The 17,415-nt window shown below is 36.9% G+C and overlaps 1 protein-coding gene across 1 annotated transcript in view; it reads right to left on the bottom strand.

The window, feature by feature from the left end:
- LOC149175692 (rust resistance kinase Lr10-like) overlaps positions 1-16,890 on the bottom strand; it is a 164,158-nt gene extending 147,268 nt beyond the window's left edge. Inside the window, exons 1-2 of the mRNA XM_089421205.1 lie at positions 16,804-16,890; positions 15,919-16,408 (exon numbers count right to left, since the gene is read on the bottom strand). Of these exons, the coding sequence (XP_089277331.1) occupies positions 15,919-16,408; positions 16,804-16,890 (577 nt within the window). The remainder of the gene's footprint in view (positions 1-15,918; positions 16,409-16,803) is intronic.
- Between the last annotated feature and the right edge of the window lie 525 nt (positions 16,891-17,415).

Genomic DNA, 17,415 nt, shown 5'->3' with positions numbered 1-17,415 from the left:
AATCAATTTGTAGTCTGACGAAGTTCTTCGTAAGAGAACATTGGTAAATTGCCCATTTTGAGCTCACTCAAATCTCTAGGAAAAACGTCGTCACGAGGAGGTTTTTTGTTGTTCAGATAATACGCCAAGAACAGCCCCGTTGTAAGAGCAGCTCCTCCAATGAAGCAACCTGCGGTGGAATGAAGAGATTGATCTGTCAATGCAATTATCGGCAAACCCCTAGGAGAATAACAGAAACCAATTCACGGTAGCGATAAAAAGGAGAAACATAGGAGGAAGAAATAATAAATTTACCTAGTATTATAATGGCTTTCTTTCGAGGACCTGTAACGCAACCGTAACATGTATCAGGAATAATGGGAAGTATTCATATCTACATCTAATAAGATTGCTTTCACTTCAGAATATAAACCTATTGATATTAATGTTAAAATATTTAAAATGAAGGGAATGAAGATGAGGCATATAGTGTTACCTATAACAACCCGATTTCTTCGGTTGCAAACATTAGATTCATAACACCTTAACTAAACTAGTGGTTCCAAGAGGTTTTGCTGGAATTTAAGATAAAGCATACCATGGCAAGGGCATTTGTTAGTACGGGGTCCATCGTTGCAATAGCAAAGGAACATAGGAGTCTCAGTTGAAACCGAAGTGTTGTAACCGCATATTCCATGACTTACTTCACATGAGCTACGCCTCTCATCATCTTTGGGAACTGAAGTTGCTTCTATTAATGCCCCATAAACTAGTGGTTGTTCCACATAACACCTCGAAGTCAAATTGCCCTTCTCGTATGAGTTATAGACAGTAGCATTACATTACGGGAGATGTAGTTGATCCTGTTCCTTACATTTGTAGACATATAGAGTCAGGTTCTCTGCAGCCTTTAATGTGAAGACTGTGTCTGCAAATTCTGACGACTGTATAGGATTATCAATGTTATGATTCTTCGAAAATTGACAATCCTGAACTCTGGTAATAAGTAATGTAGCAGGAGGGATAAGCGCTAGTATCATAATTATTATAAGGATACAATATTCTTGGTATAGACATGAAAATAATGTGATGGTTTATTTGTTGAGTCATGTGGGTATATGTTAAGGGAATAAGACCCGGATCACCTCAATTAAGTGAAGTACTTAGTAGTGGATTAGGCAGTGAGTTATGGGTTTGAACTCTAAAAGTAATAGAAGTGTGATTATTCAACTAATCATACTTGATTTGATGCATCTTAGTTGAGAGCCTAGGTGGTTGAGAGCTTGGGACTTTGCTTTATAGCTATGGTAACTATGGAGTTCTAGCGTGAACTTAATTTGATGAGAGTCAATGAGTCATCAGTTAGGACTCTATAACTGACTTATTAGTCGGTGAACCTTGTGACTGGAATCTATAACTGACTGAGGCTAAGTCATTCAGTTACCCATGCTAAATTGGACGCTTCCTATTTATGTAAGCTCATAAGCAATTTTGGGAGCTTGGTGGCTCAGGTTTAGGGCTCGAATAGTCGTGGAGTCATCATTCCATTGACTCTTGAAAGATAAGTAGAAATTTTGTTGCATACTCTATTCTTTCATACTGAAGATATATGATTATGTGTTAAAATATCTAATAATACAATATTATGGATAGATTATTGATTTAATGGGTAGAAAAATTATTGTTGGCTAGTAACTAAATATACTAGTACATGTGCCAATTAATCTCCCTAGTAAATTGGGCATAGGTTGTAGCAAGACTACAATACATTTTGTAATAGGTGTTACAACTCGTTATACAAGATTATAACAAGTGTTATCGCAATATGGTAATGGGTATGTCATAGGTTAAGACAAACCTTTGACATGTCATGACAGGTTTTCTGTGCAAGTCATTACAAGACCATGCAGGTGCATGAAACAATTATTGATAGGTTGGGGAAAGGTTATACCATAGGTCATAATAGGTTCGGTACAACTTCAGACACAAATTTGATTAAAGGTTTACTAGAAGTTCAAGCTATGATTAATCACTACGATAAAGAAAATAGTCAACTTAGTATAGGTTAAGAGAGGAAAATGCTTGAACTTGAATAGAAATGCAAAGAATTAGAGCAAGGAAAAACTCGAAATTCTTTTAACAGACTACAAATGTTTTGGAAATCAAAATATAGGAAAACCTCTACAACAGTTATGTCAATTAAGCAGACATTAGAGAAATTTTGGAGTCTAAAATGGGTCTCCGAGGAATATTTTTAAATTTTAGTGGAACTAATAAAATAAGATTATATTACATCATCAAATTTTAGAGGGAAAAAAAGAAAAAAAACTTTTTTTTTTCAACTTGTATTTTCAACTTATCTCACGATGGTTTTACACAAATTTTGAGTGGGAGCACTCGTTGGATGTAGAATTTAGTTGTTCATCGAAGGAGTACTCATGTTGTATATTTTTAATGGACCTTGCTACACGAAAAATGAGAAATACTTGCAAAAACGTGATTGCAATCATGTTTTTCATTTATTTCTGATTTTTCATGTAGTAGTGTCCATCGAAAGCATGGAACATAGGCACTCTTTAGATGAGGAATTAAATTATGCATCAAATGAGTGCTCACAAAAATGAAAAACACATGAAAAGACGTGATTGAAGTCACTTTTCTCATGTATTTCTCATTTTTTACATAGTAGGGTCCAAAAGTATGGAATATGGTTACTCTTTGGATGAGGAATTAAATTATGCATCTAACAAATGGTCCTGCTTGAAATGTGGGTAAAACTATAGGGATATAAGTTGGAAATACAAGTTGAAAAAATAGTTTCCTTTTTTAATATTTTTACTTTTTTACTCCAAAAAGTGCCAATAATCCCCCATGGTTGACATTATCATCTTGAACCTTATTGGTTGTTATAAAGTTTTTTTTTTGGTTGTACATTTTTTTTCGGGCCCATTTTTTCTTCAAAAATTCTCTAATTTTAACTGTTAATTCCATGCAAGAATTGTATACAACAAAAGTAGTAAGTAAGATTGTAGGAAAATTATTTGCAAGAGTACAACTAGAAATTGTATTTTGGGATGGTATACAATGTTGTACTGTAAGAACTATGCTTCTTAGTTGAGGCACAATAATGCCAGAATGGCATAACTTTTTGTACCATTGCCACATTATAAGAATATTGTAAAATTATGTTCAGTATTTAGTAGAATGTTTTCACGCATATAACTAATGTTGTTCTTTTTGAAACCCCATATGACATATGACCATGTTAACATTTAAACCCCATTTATTTTTCTAATTTGAACACTAGCTCCAAATATTAAGTTTCTTATAAATTTCAATTAATGAAAAAATATTATTATAAGTATTTTATTGCTATTTTTTTTCTTCTATATTTTAAAATTAAAATAATAATTATTAAAATTATAAAATATTTTTAATTTATATAATAAAATAATGATTTTATTAATCGAAAATCAGTATGCTTATTTCAAATTTATAATACAAAATAAACAATTTATAATATAAAATAAAGAACGAGTAACCAAGGAAATCTCTAATAAAATACAAAAAATTTATTAAATTATTTATAAATATTTCGACACAACACAACTAATTGTAAATTTATAACATAAACTAAATAATGAATAACTTCTGTTTTTTTTTGTTAGTAAAAACAATTCTCTTAATTCTGCAAAATATTACATTTGATACTAAGAAAAACCTTTGCTCTCAAAGTCTCAATCCAACGAGATTTGTTGGCAAGGATAAGAATGCATAATTTAAGGAGAATTTGCTATGCTTCAGATAAAGACCATAAACTAACCAGCTAGATAACCCAGAAAACACACGAAATGAAGAGACAACCAACCAACTTCACAAAACTGGAGGTACATTTGGTGCATTACTAACACTAGGACCAGGATGATCAAAATCTTGATGGGCATGAAACTCAACATGGGTGAGACGTGCGTCCAAATCATCTAAATTGTCATTGGTTCACCTCTGGCCTCTTAGTAGGGAAGTTAGACCATCAAGAATGTCCCACTGATTTTGTTGCATATCATTAAGAAATTCAATCACTTCATTCCTGTTGTCATGGTGTTGTCCATGCATATCCTCAAGCGTGGTCAAGGTAAGATGAATTTGCATGTCAAGGAGTCGAAAGAAAATGGATAAACGACACGGCCTGGGGATTGGACCGAGACATGCTCCAAGTATTCACCTAGCTCTACTCGAGCGATCCCCATGGCTTCATCCACACTTGCCTGATCGTCTCTTCCCCTTGGTGGGCCATGAGGCTCCATCACCCTCCAAGCCTCACCTCTCTACCATGGCATAACAACCCGAACACTAGGGCTACCACACTGATTATACTCGATGATTTTTTACCTAGGCTCTACCTCTTGAAGCCCCAGTTGAAGGATGGCACCGTCAGTCACACCAAAATACACCAGCGCCACCTTAAGCCAGGTAAAATGCCCCCGCTTAACAAGTGCTCCAGGGTCACACCCAAGCGGAGACAACCTATTCTAGAGTGGACCCTTGCACTTCTGCAAACCCCAAAGAAACTCTAGCCACCAGAAACCCAGAGCCAAAATTGTCTTGGCTTGTTACGCACATGCCAAACAGAATTCACTAGAAAACAAATATATAAAGCACAATTGAAACACACCACCACAGAAAGGGCCAGAAGGAACCAAGTACAAGTAGGGGAACCAATAAGAAACCTTACCAGTAACCTTCAAAGCATTTCCATAACTGTCAAATTTCCGCTCACCACAGGCCAAAAGAGCGCTTCAACTCCACTCAGTTTTGAGAGCCAACCACCAAGAGAGGCTTCGGGTGCCTTATCACCAAGGTCCCAAATGAATCGACAAATTCCACTATTAGAGGAACATTGAGAACCCTAGCACCAATAACAACTACCCATAGTAAGTTTTTCGAGAGAGTGATCATGCACAAGTTGGTAACCTGTGCATACTCCATGATGTTTGCACCACCCTCCCTATCTCCCATAACCTAAAAGAAAAGAAAAAAAACCAGACATACCACCACCCTTTAAAACTTGTTGTGGCCTTCTCAAAGATTATGAGCCACACTTGCGAGTTGTCCATATCACCTCCCTTGTACTCACTGTCTATCATTCACACAAGTATATTCCACACCAGCCCACGCTTCGTGATTCAAGGTCCTCCACCCCATCAGGGTAATGAATAACTTATTCTAATATATAAAGGAAATCTCTAATAAAATACATGATTTTTTAAAACTATTTATAAAATTTCTTAAAAAATCATGCAATATAATTACAATTTATTTTATTTCATACATTTTTTCAAATAAAAATATTATTATTATAATCATCCAATCATTTAAAATATATATATATAATTTTTGTGGTAGATTATTTTTTTATAAATTTTAATTTCATAAAATAAACCAACGAATTGTTAAATTTATTAGAATTTTCGTGATTCGTGTAGTTAAGATATTTTCTCAACAAAATAATTGAGCGATTGAGTTATTCCATCTATCTTAAGTCAAGCTTAATATATAAATATGTGGAATAAGTCAAGCTTAATGTATAAATATGTGGAATAATGTTATGCGTGAACAATGTACTCTTTCCTATTTTCTAAAAGATACTCCATAAAAAAAAATCAGGTACATTTGAAAGCCACCAAAGTTTTGTTTCTTTAATGATAGACGGCTCCAAATTAATATACGATGGAAATATGACCTTCGTTTTTGAGCTTAAACAAGTCGTACAATACAGTTTGGCTCACCCCAACCCTATGACGGATTTATTCCTGCCCCCATTGGGGGAATATAGACGTAAATTCCTTTGCTACACATCTGTGCAACTAACAGTTTATGTGGCCATGACATTCAAATTCCATTCAAAGTCTTCGATGAAGAACAAAGAAACAAATTATAAAAACGATTATTCTATTCAGGGGATTGTAAACAAAAAATTATGAAACGATTATTGTATTCAGGCGATTGTAGACAATATTACATTATGCAGGGCCTGAGGTGTATATACTCACTGCATGTTTTCAGGGAGCGAGCATACTCACTGCATGTTCTCAGGAAAAAAATCAAACCTCGAGGCCTGTGACTGCACTTAGTCAGGGTATTCAACATTCCCTATAGTTGTCACTGAATCATTCTCACAAAGTATGGCAAAGAGTGAGAGGATCAATTTCGCAACAATGCGAAGACTTTGAAATAGCTTGCTCTTCATGCTTTCAGGAAGCAAACATACTCACTACATGTTCTCAGGAAACAGATCATGGCTTGGGGACTGTCACTACACTTTGTTGGAGGTCATTAACTTTCTCCATGGTTTTCCGGGGACCGATTTCGCAACAGTGCTAAGACTGGTTTGCAAAAGACGATCAAATATGGAAAGCTACGATATAAATTCAACTGAAGAAGAATTTACACTAGAAGAGAGCATAGGATTTTTAGGTGTAGCCGAGGAATTGAAAGGTAACGGAGGATTGAGAACGTGCTCTCCATTTCCTTGTAACATTTGGACAACCCTCATCATACAAGGACGATCTCTGGAGTTGTACTGAACGCACCACAATCCAACTTTTGCGAGTCTTCTCGCCTTCTCCTCATCTGTAACTTCTATTTCCCCACCTCTCAATCTCATCCCCAACTCGCCGCTCTCAATCAGCTTGAAGGCCCACTCGGGGAAGTATAACTGACTGGACCGGTTTACCTGGACATTGATATTCTTTCTGCCGCCAACAATCTCTAGCAACAACATTCCGAAACTATAGACATCTAATTTATCAGTACCAGGACCCATATCACTCGACCACACCTCTGGCGCAACATATCCGGGCGTCCCTCTTGGCACCATGATCGAAATATGATCTTCTCCCTTCCCACACAGATTTGCTAGACCAAAATCAGCAACTTTAGGGGTGAAGTCGGCATCGAGCAATATATTTTGAGGTTTGATGTCGAAGTGTATGATGCGTTTTTCGCAATCGTGATGTAAATAAGCAATTCCACGAGCCACACCCAAAGCAATTGAATACAATTGATCCCACCTTAAAATTTCCCCATTCTCTCTTTTGGCAAATATAAACTTCTCTAGAGATCCATTGACCATGTATTCATAGACCAGCGCGCTTGTATGGCTTTCGAAGCAATATCCCAACAGCCGAACCAAATTGATGTGATGGACTCGTCCAATTGTGGTGACTTCATTCATGAATTCTGTTTGGTTGTGCATATTACTATCAAGAAGCTTGACTGCCATTAAAGCGCCGTTCCAAAGCTTTCCCTTTTACACCACCCCATAACCTCCTTCTCCCAACTTTTCCGCAAAATTGTTCGTGATCTTCTTAAGGTCTAAGAGTGAATATCTGGTTGGCATTGGTGCTTCATAAGCATAATCCTGTAGGAATTTCTCTACCTTTATAGTAGAGCTATGAGGAGGCTGTCTTCTCTTCTTGGCATAAGACGTTAAGAACAACGATACTATTGCTGTCAGCCCAACTCCTCCGAAGATGCAACCTGCAGTGGAATGGAGAGATTGGTATGAATGTGACCTTTGTCCATTAACCCCGATGACAATAGTTGAAAGAAGCTACAAGTTCATAGTGGTTTTCAATCGAAAAAAATCATAGTTACCTATTACAATGGCCGGTTTGGTTTCCCTACCTACAATGCGGCCATGACAAATACTATGAGTAAAAGCAACGATCCATAGTTTTTGCAAAAGGAATGAATATTTGACAATATTGTGAAACACATCGACATATATCCGTCTTCCAAAGCGATGAATGGATTGAGCATTTAACACATCATTGAAAAGCTCTGGTTGCGAGTTGCGATGGGGACAAGGGAAAAGAAATATTGAACTTGGTTATGAATTGTTAGAACCACAACTTGCGTGACTATCCAAACCGCAGTTATCAATTTCGAATTCGATTTGATATGGAAAAAGGATCGACATTTAAATTTCAATATAGGGAAAATTGATATGAAGTAGATATATTAAATATTAAAATTTTCAAAAGAATTTCCATCACTTCTGCTACTAGTTAACATGTTATTTCTTTTGTAATTTGAAACATTTGTTAATATTAATGGATTGATATGTTGTTCTTGTATCTAATGTTGTATAATTATTTTCAAACAAAATCATGAATACACAAAATTATATCCTTTTTTAAAAAGCTGAGAAACCTGAACCTCAAATGAAATTTACCTGTTATTCCATGCCAAACCACTAATTCTCCCCATCTTAACAAAGGAAGAGGGAAATAATTTTTTAATAAAGTATTTAATTTGTTACAAATGAGAAGATGTTTCAATAGTGATGAAATGAAGAGGGCAAGAATTTTTTATTAAAATATTTACATTGTTACAGATCAGAAGGTGTAATTTCAATAGTGATGAAATGAAGAGGGAAACGCAAGTGAGTGCATGACGCGCTGGTGGGGGCGGTAGGCTTTCGCACCCCCCAGCCAGGATCGATTCTTGTCGGTGCCGCACGTTGCTGCTGCAACATTCTCATTCAATGATGTCGTATGTGCTCCGATGTTGATGTATTCTGCATGTATTCTGTATGTGCTCCGATGTTGATGTATTCTACGTGTATTCTGCTCGCTTCGGCGATATTGTATGATGAAATCTGCTAGCTTCGACGATATATGATGTATTGTGATTGTTCAGCGGAGATTCGCTCCCCCATTGAAAAAAAGAAATGAAGAGGGAAAGAACTTTTTATTAAAATATTTACATTGTTACAGATCAGAAGATGTAATTTCAATAGTGATGAAATAGTGTGTATTAATTGGTGGGATTAAAGCAGCCTGGTTAGCGGGTGCACTATGGACTTTTTGAACCCAAACACAGCTTTATCCGCATCCCTAATCATCCCAATTTATCAAAAGCAAGACATTTTTAATAACAACGGGAAAACAATTCCCGCGAATTATAGTTGAAAATAAATCTTTAGTGGAAGGTAAGAAATAGTGCCCGCGGATGGTGAACTATTCAAGCAAGGCATAAGGAAAGGCAAGGTAAACTTGGAAACATCACGTGCTTCCATTAGCTGCGCGGCATGGGCCTAATCATTCTGACCCTGACAAATGAGCGAAGTCATGCAAATAAAGCTGTATGGCTGCTAATCGAATTTTGTGTTTAGCAGTCGAATCGAATTTAGACTTCTTTAGCCGTATTCTTTAATTTTGGAATTCCTTAGTTTGGATTCTTTCGTCCAATTTTTTAATTTTTAAATTTTTTAGTTAAAATTGACCAAATCAAAAGAGGACCAGAGCTTCTATAGCTCTTCGCATCCTCATATCATGAAATGGACAAGGACTGATGATGGAGAGAAAAGTGTATATATATTAGGCGTTGGCAGGACACCGACAAACTACGAATTAAGGGCTAGCTAAATCCTCCCTGAAAAAGCCATCCGTGGATTGTTTCCAGTTCAGTTTGGAGAGGAAGAAAGATGGGCTATATATCTATAAGAGGAAGACTTTCACTCCTGTCAAATTATTAATTTAAAAAAACTTAACATTTACTTAATTTTAAAATTTTTTAAATTAATAAATAATAAAAATTTTACACATGTATAATTAACGTTAACATAAATAAAACAATTTTTATATAAATATTTTTTAATTCTGATCATCAACAGTATTGTGTGCCTCTGGGTAAAAAGTTAACAATTTAAATTTAATTTTTATTTCATCATGTGAAGCTAATATTCTGGAAAATTATTTATATACTTTCATCTTTTGTGTTGACACCTAATTCTCGTGATTGGGTGAATATATGTAAATAGATAAATAAGTAATATGAACAGTCATCGGGAGATGAACTGAACAGTTTCTCCCTCATGTATATAATGAAGACCTACCTGATGGAATAATACATACGAATCATTTTTGCCTTGAGGAGTTACTGCCTGCCTTGACATGGTATCAGAGCCAACTCCATTTTTTTAGCTTTTATGCCCTTTGTAACTTCCTATTATGCTCCTCTGCTCCTCTGCTCTCCATTCAAAAGAGTTTTCCATTCAAAACGCTGTCCATAAACGCTGCATACTGAACACTGCTGCCACGCTGCATACAAAGCGCTGCTCCATAAACGTTGGTGTCAATGGCCTGAACGCTGCTGCCACTCTGCATACAAAGCGCTACTCCATAAACGTTGGTGTCAATGGCCTGAACGCTGCTGCCACGCTGCATACAAAGCGCTGCTCCATAAACGTTGGTGTCAGTGGCCTGAACGTTGTTGCCACGCTGCATACAAAGCGTTGCTCCATAAACGTTGGTGTCAGTGGCCTGAACGCTGCTGCCATGCTTCCTCTGCTGCAACGCCAGAAGCCGTGTGCTCGGAGGATTTCGTGTAAATGGTATGTTGTGCCGTACCCTGCGTTGATTGAAATGTTTGATTATTGCTCTGCGTTTGACCATGAACTTCATTGAACTGTGCATTGGTTGTGTTGGTCATGGTCTACATGTAAATGGGGTGTAAATGGTACCGTTGTTTGGTGTGTTGATAGTTTTAACTCCATGTTGCATTATTTGTATGTTTAAATAAAAAGAGTGCGTAGTTGAGGTGCTGTTCATTTTTTTGGGGTTTGCTAGCGAATTGTGCGTGCGTGGATTTAAAAGATTTTGAAGCGACTGGTTGGAAGAGAGTTTGGATTTTGTGCATATCTAGGACTTCATTTTTTCTAGCGAGCGACTTTCTGCAGTGTGAAAGAAAAGCTGCATTCACCGCCGTTCATTTCAATTTTCTTCCACCTCAACTCCCCATATTCCATAAGCGATCCATATTGTTTTTGTTACATGCTCAGCCGGAAACTCACCTATATTGAGTAAGCCTACGTAGAGTATGATTGGGAATATGCGATAAATCATGGAGTTTGGTGCGATGCATTTTTTACATGAAAACATATGTTCATGTGTGAAGGGCGTGATTAATGTATAATAAGAATAATAATATATTATATGGAGTGATAATATATTATTTCGAATGGGAATAAAAGTGAATGTGACATGAAATTCATTAAGTTTTTTATGGTGATGTGTTATATGGTATTAAAAAAAAAACATATATGGGTATATGGAAGGTATAGCATATATATTTGAGAAGTGGAAGGTATAGCATATATATATTTTTCTATCAACAGAAGTAATTTTTTTTATAGAATGCATTCAATCATATCCATGGTGGGAATAGTTTTCACTGGCAAGGAGAACTATCCTGAATGGTCCCGGATGATAAAACACACCCTCATTTTCAATGAGTTGTGGAAAGGAGTGTGTTCCGGAGATGGAGACAATGAACCAATATAGCCTACCTCAAACAAAGAGCTTGTCATTTGGGAAAACAAGAACAACAAAGCTTATGCATTAATTGCAGCATCTGTAAATGAAGAGGTGAGTCGCCATATTTTGTCATATTCAATTGCCTTTGAAGCCTTACAAAAACTGAAAGAACTCTATGATTCACATTCTGCACTTGAAGTTGTTCAACTCGTGATTAAACTCTTCACTCTTGAACTGCAAAATAATGATCCTCTTGCTCTGGCATCTAAAGTAAAGTCTATAATGCATGATATCAAATCCACTAAGGTTGAATTAGATATTCCTCTTATAGCTTTTCTCAAGGCACTTTATCCTACTTACTCCAATTATCTTGAGTCATTGCAAGCAAATGGAAATCTAAAAAATATCACCTTTTACTCTCTTGTGAAAAAGTTTGCTGAAACAGAGAAAGCTTTTGGAAAGAAGATAGCCCCGGAATCTTCTGAAGGGGTTGTGTGCTTTGCTCATAAAGAAAAGCATCCTACATAGGATTCTTCAAGAGGAAGAGGTGGTCGAAGAGGAAGAGGAAGATATTTCAGAGGTAGTGGGGGTAGACATTCTCAAGGAGAAAAGACAGATTTGCACTGCATTCGCTGCAAAAGAAATGGATCACATGATGCCTCTACATGCAAGCTACCATGGGACAAAATTGAGCAGAAAAGAAACCAACAGAAAGGTAAAACTGATGATACAGATAAAGGTAAAGCACCTGAATCCGCTCACTATGTTGTGGAACAATATAACATTGGAGTAAATGAAGATTTATTTAATGCTTCACTTGCTTCTTGGAAAAATGATTGGTTGCTTGATTCAGGAGCAACCTGCCACATGACTCATAGAAAAGATTTTTTTGAAGAATTTACTGACAATGTTGATGGAGCAGTATACTTTGCAGACCAATCAAAAATCAAGCCATCAGGGCTTGGCACAATCAGGCTTAAACTGCCTGGTCTTTCAGACTTTCTTCTGCATCATATTCTATATCTCCCACAACTCAAGAGAAACTTGTTGTCCTTGGTCCACATCCGCCAGCAAGGTCATTCCATTCATATGTTTGATGGCAAGCTTGAGGTAAGAAAAGCATTTGACCACTCACTTGTCATGAGGGGAATAGAAGAAGAAAGGCTTCTCAAGCTGTAAGGAACCTCTGCTCATGCACAACATTTCTCATACAATTCTCATCATGAAGAAGGTACACTTCCATCAAGTTTATTATGGCATGCTAGATTTGTACATTTGAACTATGATAGTCTCCACTTGTTGAAAAAAAATGGTGTTGCTGGTTTGCCTACAATTCCTAGAAAACTTAAGCAATGTGATGCTTGCATCCTAGGAAAGCATAGCAAACACTCTTTTCATGATTCACATTCAAGAGCACATAGAAAACTTGAACTCATTCATTCAGATTTATGTGGTCCAATCCCTGTTCCTTCTGCAAATGGAAATAAATATATCATGACATTTATTGATGACTACACCAGAATGTGTTGGGTTTATTTAATGAAAAATAAATCTGATGCTTTTCAAACATTCAAGAATTTTCATAAATGGATTGAAAATGATACACAATCTCATATTGGGTCTATTCGCACTGATAATGGAAAAGAATACACATCAAATGAATTTGAAAACTATCTTCGCCAACATGGGATCAAACATCAAACAACTGTGCTTTATAATCCCCAACAGAATGGTGTAGCTGAAAGAATGAATAGGACAATCTTAAATATGGTACGATCCATGCTCTTCTTCAAAAATGTAAAGATAATGTTTTGGGCTGATGCTGTTCTATGTGCTGCATATATAAATAATAGATGTCCATCTAATGCTATTAGAAACAAGACTCCTTATGAAATGTGGTATGGACATGTTCCTTCGATAAAGAATCTCAGGGTCTTTGGTTCCACCTGTTATGCCTTGATACCAAAGGTACATAGAAACAAACTTGGTGCTAGAAGTCGTAAGTGTATCTTTCTGGGGTATTCAAACACTTCCAAAGCATACTGTCTCTATGATGAAGTAAATAAGAAGTTTGTTGTATCTAGAGATGTAATTTTTCTTGAATCATCCAAAAATGACAATGTTGTTGAGCGGCGACTTGATCGCTTGGATAGATTCGTAAAAGCAAAATCATTTCAAGAATTTGATAATCAGATTCCACATCTTGAAGGGGGGTTTCCTACACTAGATTAACATGTGGAATATTCTTTTGAAGAACACTCTCCCCCGCATGAAACTTCAACAACAGATGATGCCTTAAGTGATGTGATTGATAGAATTGAGAGACTCAATCTTGATTAAGTCCCAACTCAATGAACGGAGCAGCCTGGACCATCTGAGAAAGGTCCCCCAAAGTTGCTGACAAAGACACTTGAAAGTGTTCATCCTGATGAGGTTGGAAAGACAGGAACTAGAAATTCAAACCGACAAAATGGAGGTGATGTGGATGACTCTAATTCACTTGTTGATATGGATGTTTCTTATGATTGTGAATTGAACTTGTCTACAGATTTTGAACCAACTTCCTTCAAAGAAGCTGCTTCTCATGATGAATGGAAAGAAGCAATGCAAAAGGAGTATGATGCCCTCATAAAGAACGACACTTGGAAGCTGGTTGATCCTCCATTAGGAACCAAACCAATTGGCTGCAAGTGGGTCTACAAGAACAAGTATAAAGCTGATGGTTCACTTGACAAGCACAAAGCTAGGCTTGTGGCAAAAGGTTTTGCACAGAAGGAAGGGGTCGATTATGAGGAGACTTTTTCCCCCACAGCAAAATGGGCTACCATCCGGAAACTCTTTGCCCTAGCAGCTCAGAACGGTTGGAAAGTCCATCAAATGGATGTAAAAACTGCTTTCTTAAATGGAGATCTAAAAGAAAATGTTTTTATGTCCCAGCCTGAAGGATTTGTTGTGAAAGGAGATGAACATAAAGTATGCAAATTGGTGAAGTCCTTGTATGGCCTCAAACAAGCACCACAAGCCTGGTATGAAAAATTAACTGAGCATCTTTTGAAACTCAATTTCAAATATTATGATCTTGATGATGCAACTTTATTTGTCAAGAAAGTTGGCAAAACAATTGTATATCTTGTGGTATATGTAGATGATCTTTTGATGACATGGAACAATAAAAGCTACATTGCATCCATAAAGAAGGAATTGGGGAAAAGTTTTGAAATGACTGATTTGGGCTATGTTCATTACTATCTTGGCATTGAAGTAACCCAACATCCGAAGTCCATATTTCTTTCTCAAAAGAAATACGTTGGAGATCTATTGAACAGGTTTGGAATGACAGAGTGCAATCCTCTTACTACTCCAATGGAATAAAACTTAAAGCTCACATCTATTGAACGAAAAAAATTTGAGGATGCAACAAAGTATAGACAGCTTATAGGAAGTCTCAACTACCTAACTACTACGAGACCAGACATTTCGTTTGCTGTTGGAATCCTCTCCAGGTTTATGCAAAAGCCTTGTGAGGGACATTGGTCTGCTGCAAAAAGAGTTCTAAGGTACTTGAAGGGAACTCAAGACTTTGGAATCAAGTATACACAGGTGGACGACTTCATCTTGATTGGATACTTTGATTCGGACTTCGATGGAGACAAAGACACTGGGGTATCTACTTCAGGATATGCTATGAGTCTTGGATCAGGAGCTATCTCCTAGAGATCACGCAAACAATCAGTTCCAGCAGATTCCACAACAGAAACAGAATATGTGGCAGCAACTGAAGCAACAAAAGAAACTGTGTGGCTCAGGAAAATTCTTGAAGATTTGCAAGTAAAACAAGTACAATCAACTCCACTCATGATTGACAATACCTCTGCAATAAAGTTGTCCAAGAACCCAAAGTTCCATGATTGAATGAAGCACATCAATACTAAATATCATCTGATTCGACATCATGTTGAGGCCAAAACAATCCATCTCTGTCACTGTTCCACAAATGAGCAAATTGTAGACATGTTCACCAAAGCGCTTGGAAGAGAAAAGCTTGAACGATTCAAAATGATGCTTGGACTCACCAACATCCCTTCAGATTAAGGGGGGGAATGTTGACACGTAATCCTCGTGATTGGGTGAATATATGTAAATAGATAAATAAGTAATATGAACTGATCGGGAGATGAACTGAACAGTCTCTCCCCCCTCATGTATATAATGAAGACTTACCTGATGAAATAATACATACGAATCATTTTTGCCTTTAGGAGTTGCTGCCTGACCTAATATTTTGAAATATAAAAAGAAATTGAAACCCTTCATTTTAATGTTTTTTTTTTAAATTCTATACAGCAATATTAAGTTTTATGAAGTTTAGCAATACCTTTGATATTATAAAATAATAAAAAGAGAAATCATGTGAAGAGTAATTTAAAAAAAATCCTCAAACAAAATTTATTCAGCGGGTACGAAATGTGTTTATTCGGCGGATACGAAATCATGTCAAATCTTTAACCTCCTGTTACCCATCATAACCCCATTTCTTGAGTCTCAAAGATTAAACTCATAACATCTTAGGTATACTCGCAATTCCAAGTAGTTTGCCGAAATTTAAAATAAAACATACCATGGCCGGGGCATTTGTCTGTACGGGGTCCATCCTTGCAATAGCAAAGGAACGGCGAAGCCGCAGTTGAAACCGAAGTGTTGTAACCGCATTTTCCATGACTTGCTTCACATGACCTACAGCTCTTATCATCTTTCGGAACTGAAGCTGCTTGTATTAATGCCCCATAAACTGGTAGTTGGTCCACAGAACACCTAGAAGTCAAATTGCCCTTCTCGTACGAGTAATAGACAGTAGCATTACATTTCGGGAGATGTAGTTGATCCTGTTCCTTACATTTGTAGATGTATAGAGTCAGGTTCACTGTATCCTTCAATGTGAAGCCTGTGTCTGCAAATTCTAAAGACACTATAGGATTATTAATCCTATGATTCTTCAAAAATTCACAATCCCGACCTCTGGTAATAAGTAATGTAGCAGGACGGATAAGCGCTCGTATTGTGTAATTCCGGCCACAGAAGTTGAGTTCTGCACACAGTTGATCTGGAAGCTAGGGACGCCGCATCCACGATTTCCTACACCGAAAGGATATGGTATCTCCATAGTTCCACATATATTGTTATTTTGACAATACTGATATTAGGCGTCAAAGCTTAAGCAGCAAGGGAATAGAGAGGCCCAGCCCAGAGTAACGATAAGGAAGAAGAGGCGTTGAGGCAGGGAAGGGGAAGGAAGAATGCGATGAAATGAACAGACAATTCCACGAGGAGAAAATGAGACGATAGGCATCGAATAAGCGTTGGGAAGACCAAAATGATGCCCGAACTACAACACAATGAGCGACATTGAAGCGTAGCTATGGTTAAATAGTTCAAGAACGTAGTGAATACTTTAAATTAGTTTTTAGTATAAATGTCAAATAATTTAATTTAGTTCCCCTTTTGCCGTGAACAGCATCCTCAAGTATATGGATTCCCCTTGAACAGCATCCCCAAGTATATGGATTTCATTTGCTTGTAATGGCCCACCCATAGCTCAATATATGATGCCGCAGAAGAGGGCAAAGGAATGCCATCACACCGCGGGGCAGATTCCGAAATTGATAGCACCAAGAAAATTGCTATTGATAATACTTATGAGGACGGTAACAGCAATTTCCGAGAATGTTCGTGATAATGGAATCAATCAATATATAGCCAATATAGACTTCAACTCAGAGACATTTCTCAATGCCCCACCCGTAGATCAATATATAATGCGGTAGAAGAGGGCAAAGAAATGCGATGATGAGACCGCGGGGGAGATTCCGAAATTCATAGCACCAAGAAAATAAAATTGTTATTGATAATAGTTGTGAGGTCGGTAACAGCAATTTCCGAGAATGTGAGAACTTCGTGATCATGGAATCAATCAATATATAGCCAATATAGACTTCAACTCATAGACATGAATGGGAGTATTTCAGGCAATCTCATCCACGCAAATGTGTATAACAAACACCATTGAAGTGTAAATATCGGTAGAGCTTGCTAATACGATGTATATGGAGCGTAGAAT

The sequence above is a fragment of the Pinus tabuliformis genome, chromosome 4_1 (genome assembly GCF_031772625.1).
Source record: "Pinus tabuliformis cultivar Carrire ecotype Pingquan chromosome 4_1, CPIR1, whole genome shotgun sequence".
In the NCBI taxonomy this organism is placed as follows: domain Eukaryota; kingdom Viridiplantae; phylum Streptophyta; class Pinopsida; order Pinales; family Pinaceae; genus Pinus; species Pinus tabuliformis.
Note: the sequence above shows the minus strand (reverse complement) of the source record. Positions and strands in the feature narration are given on the sequence as shown.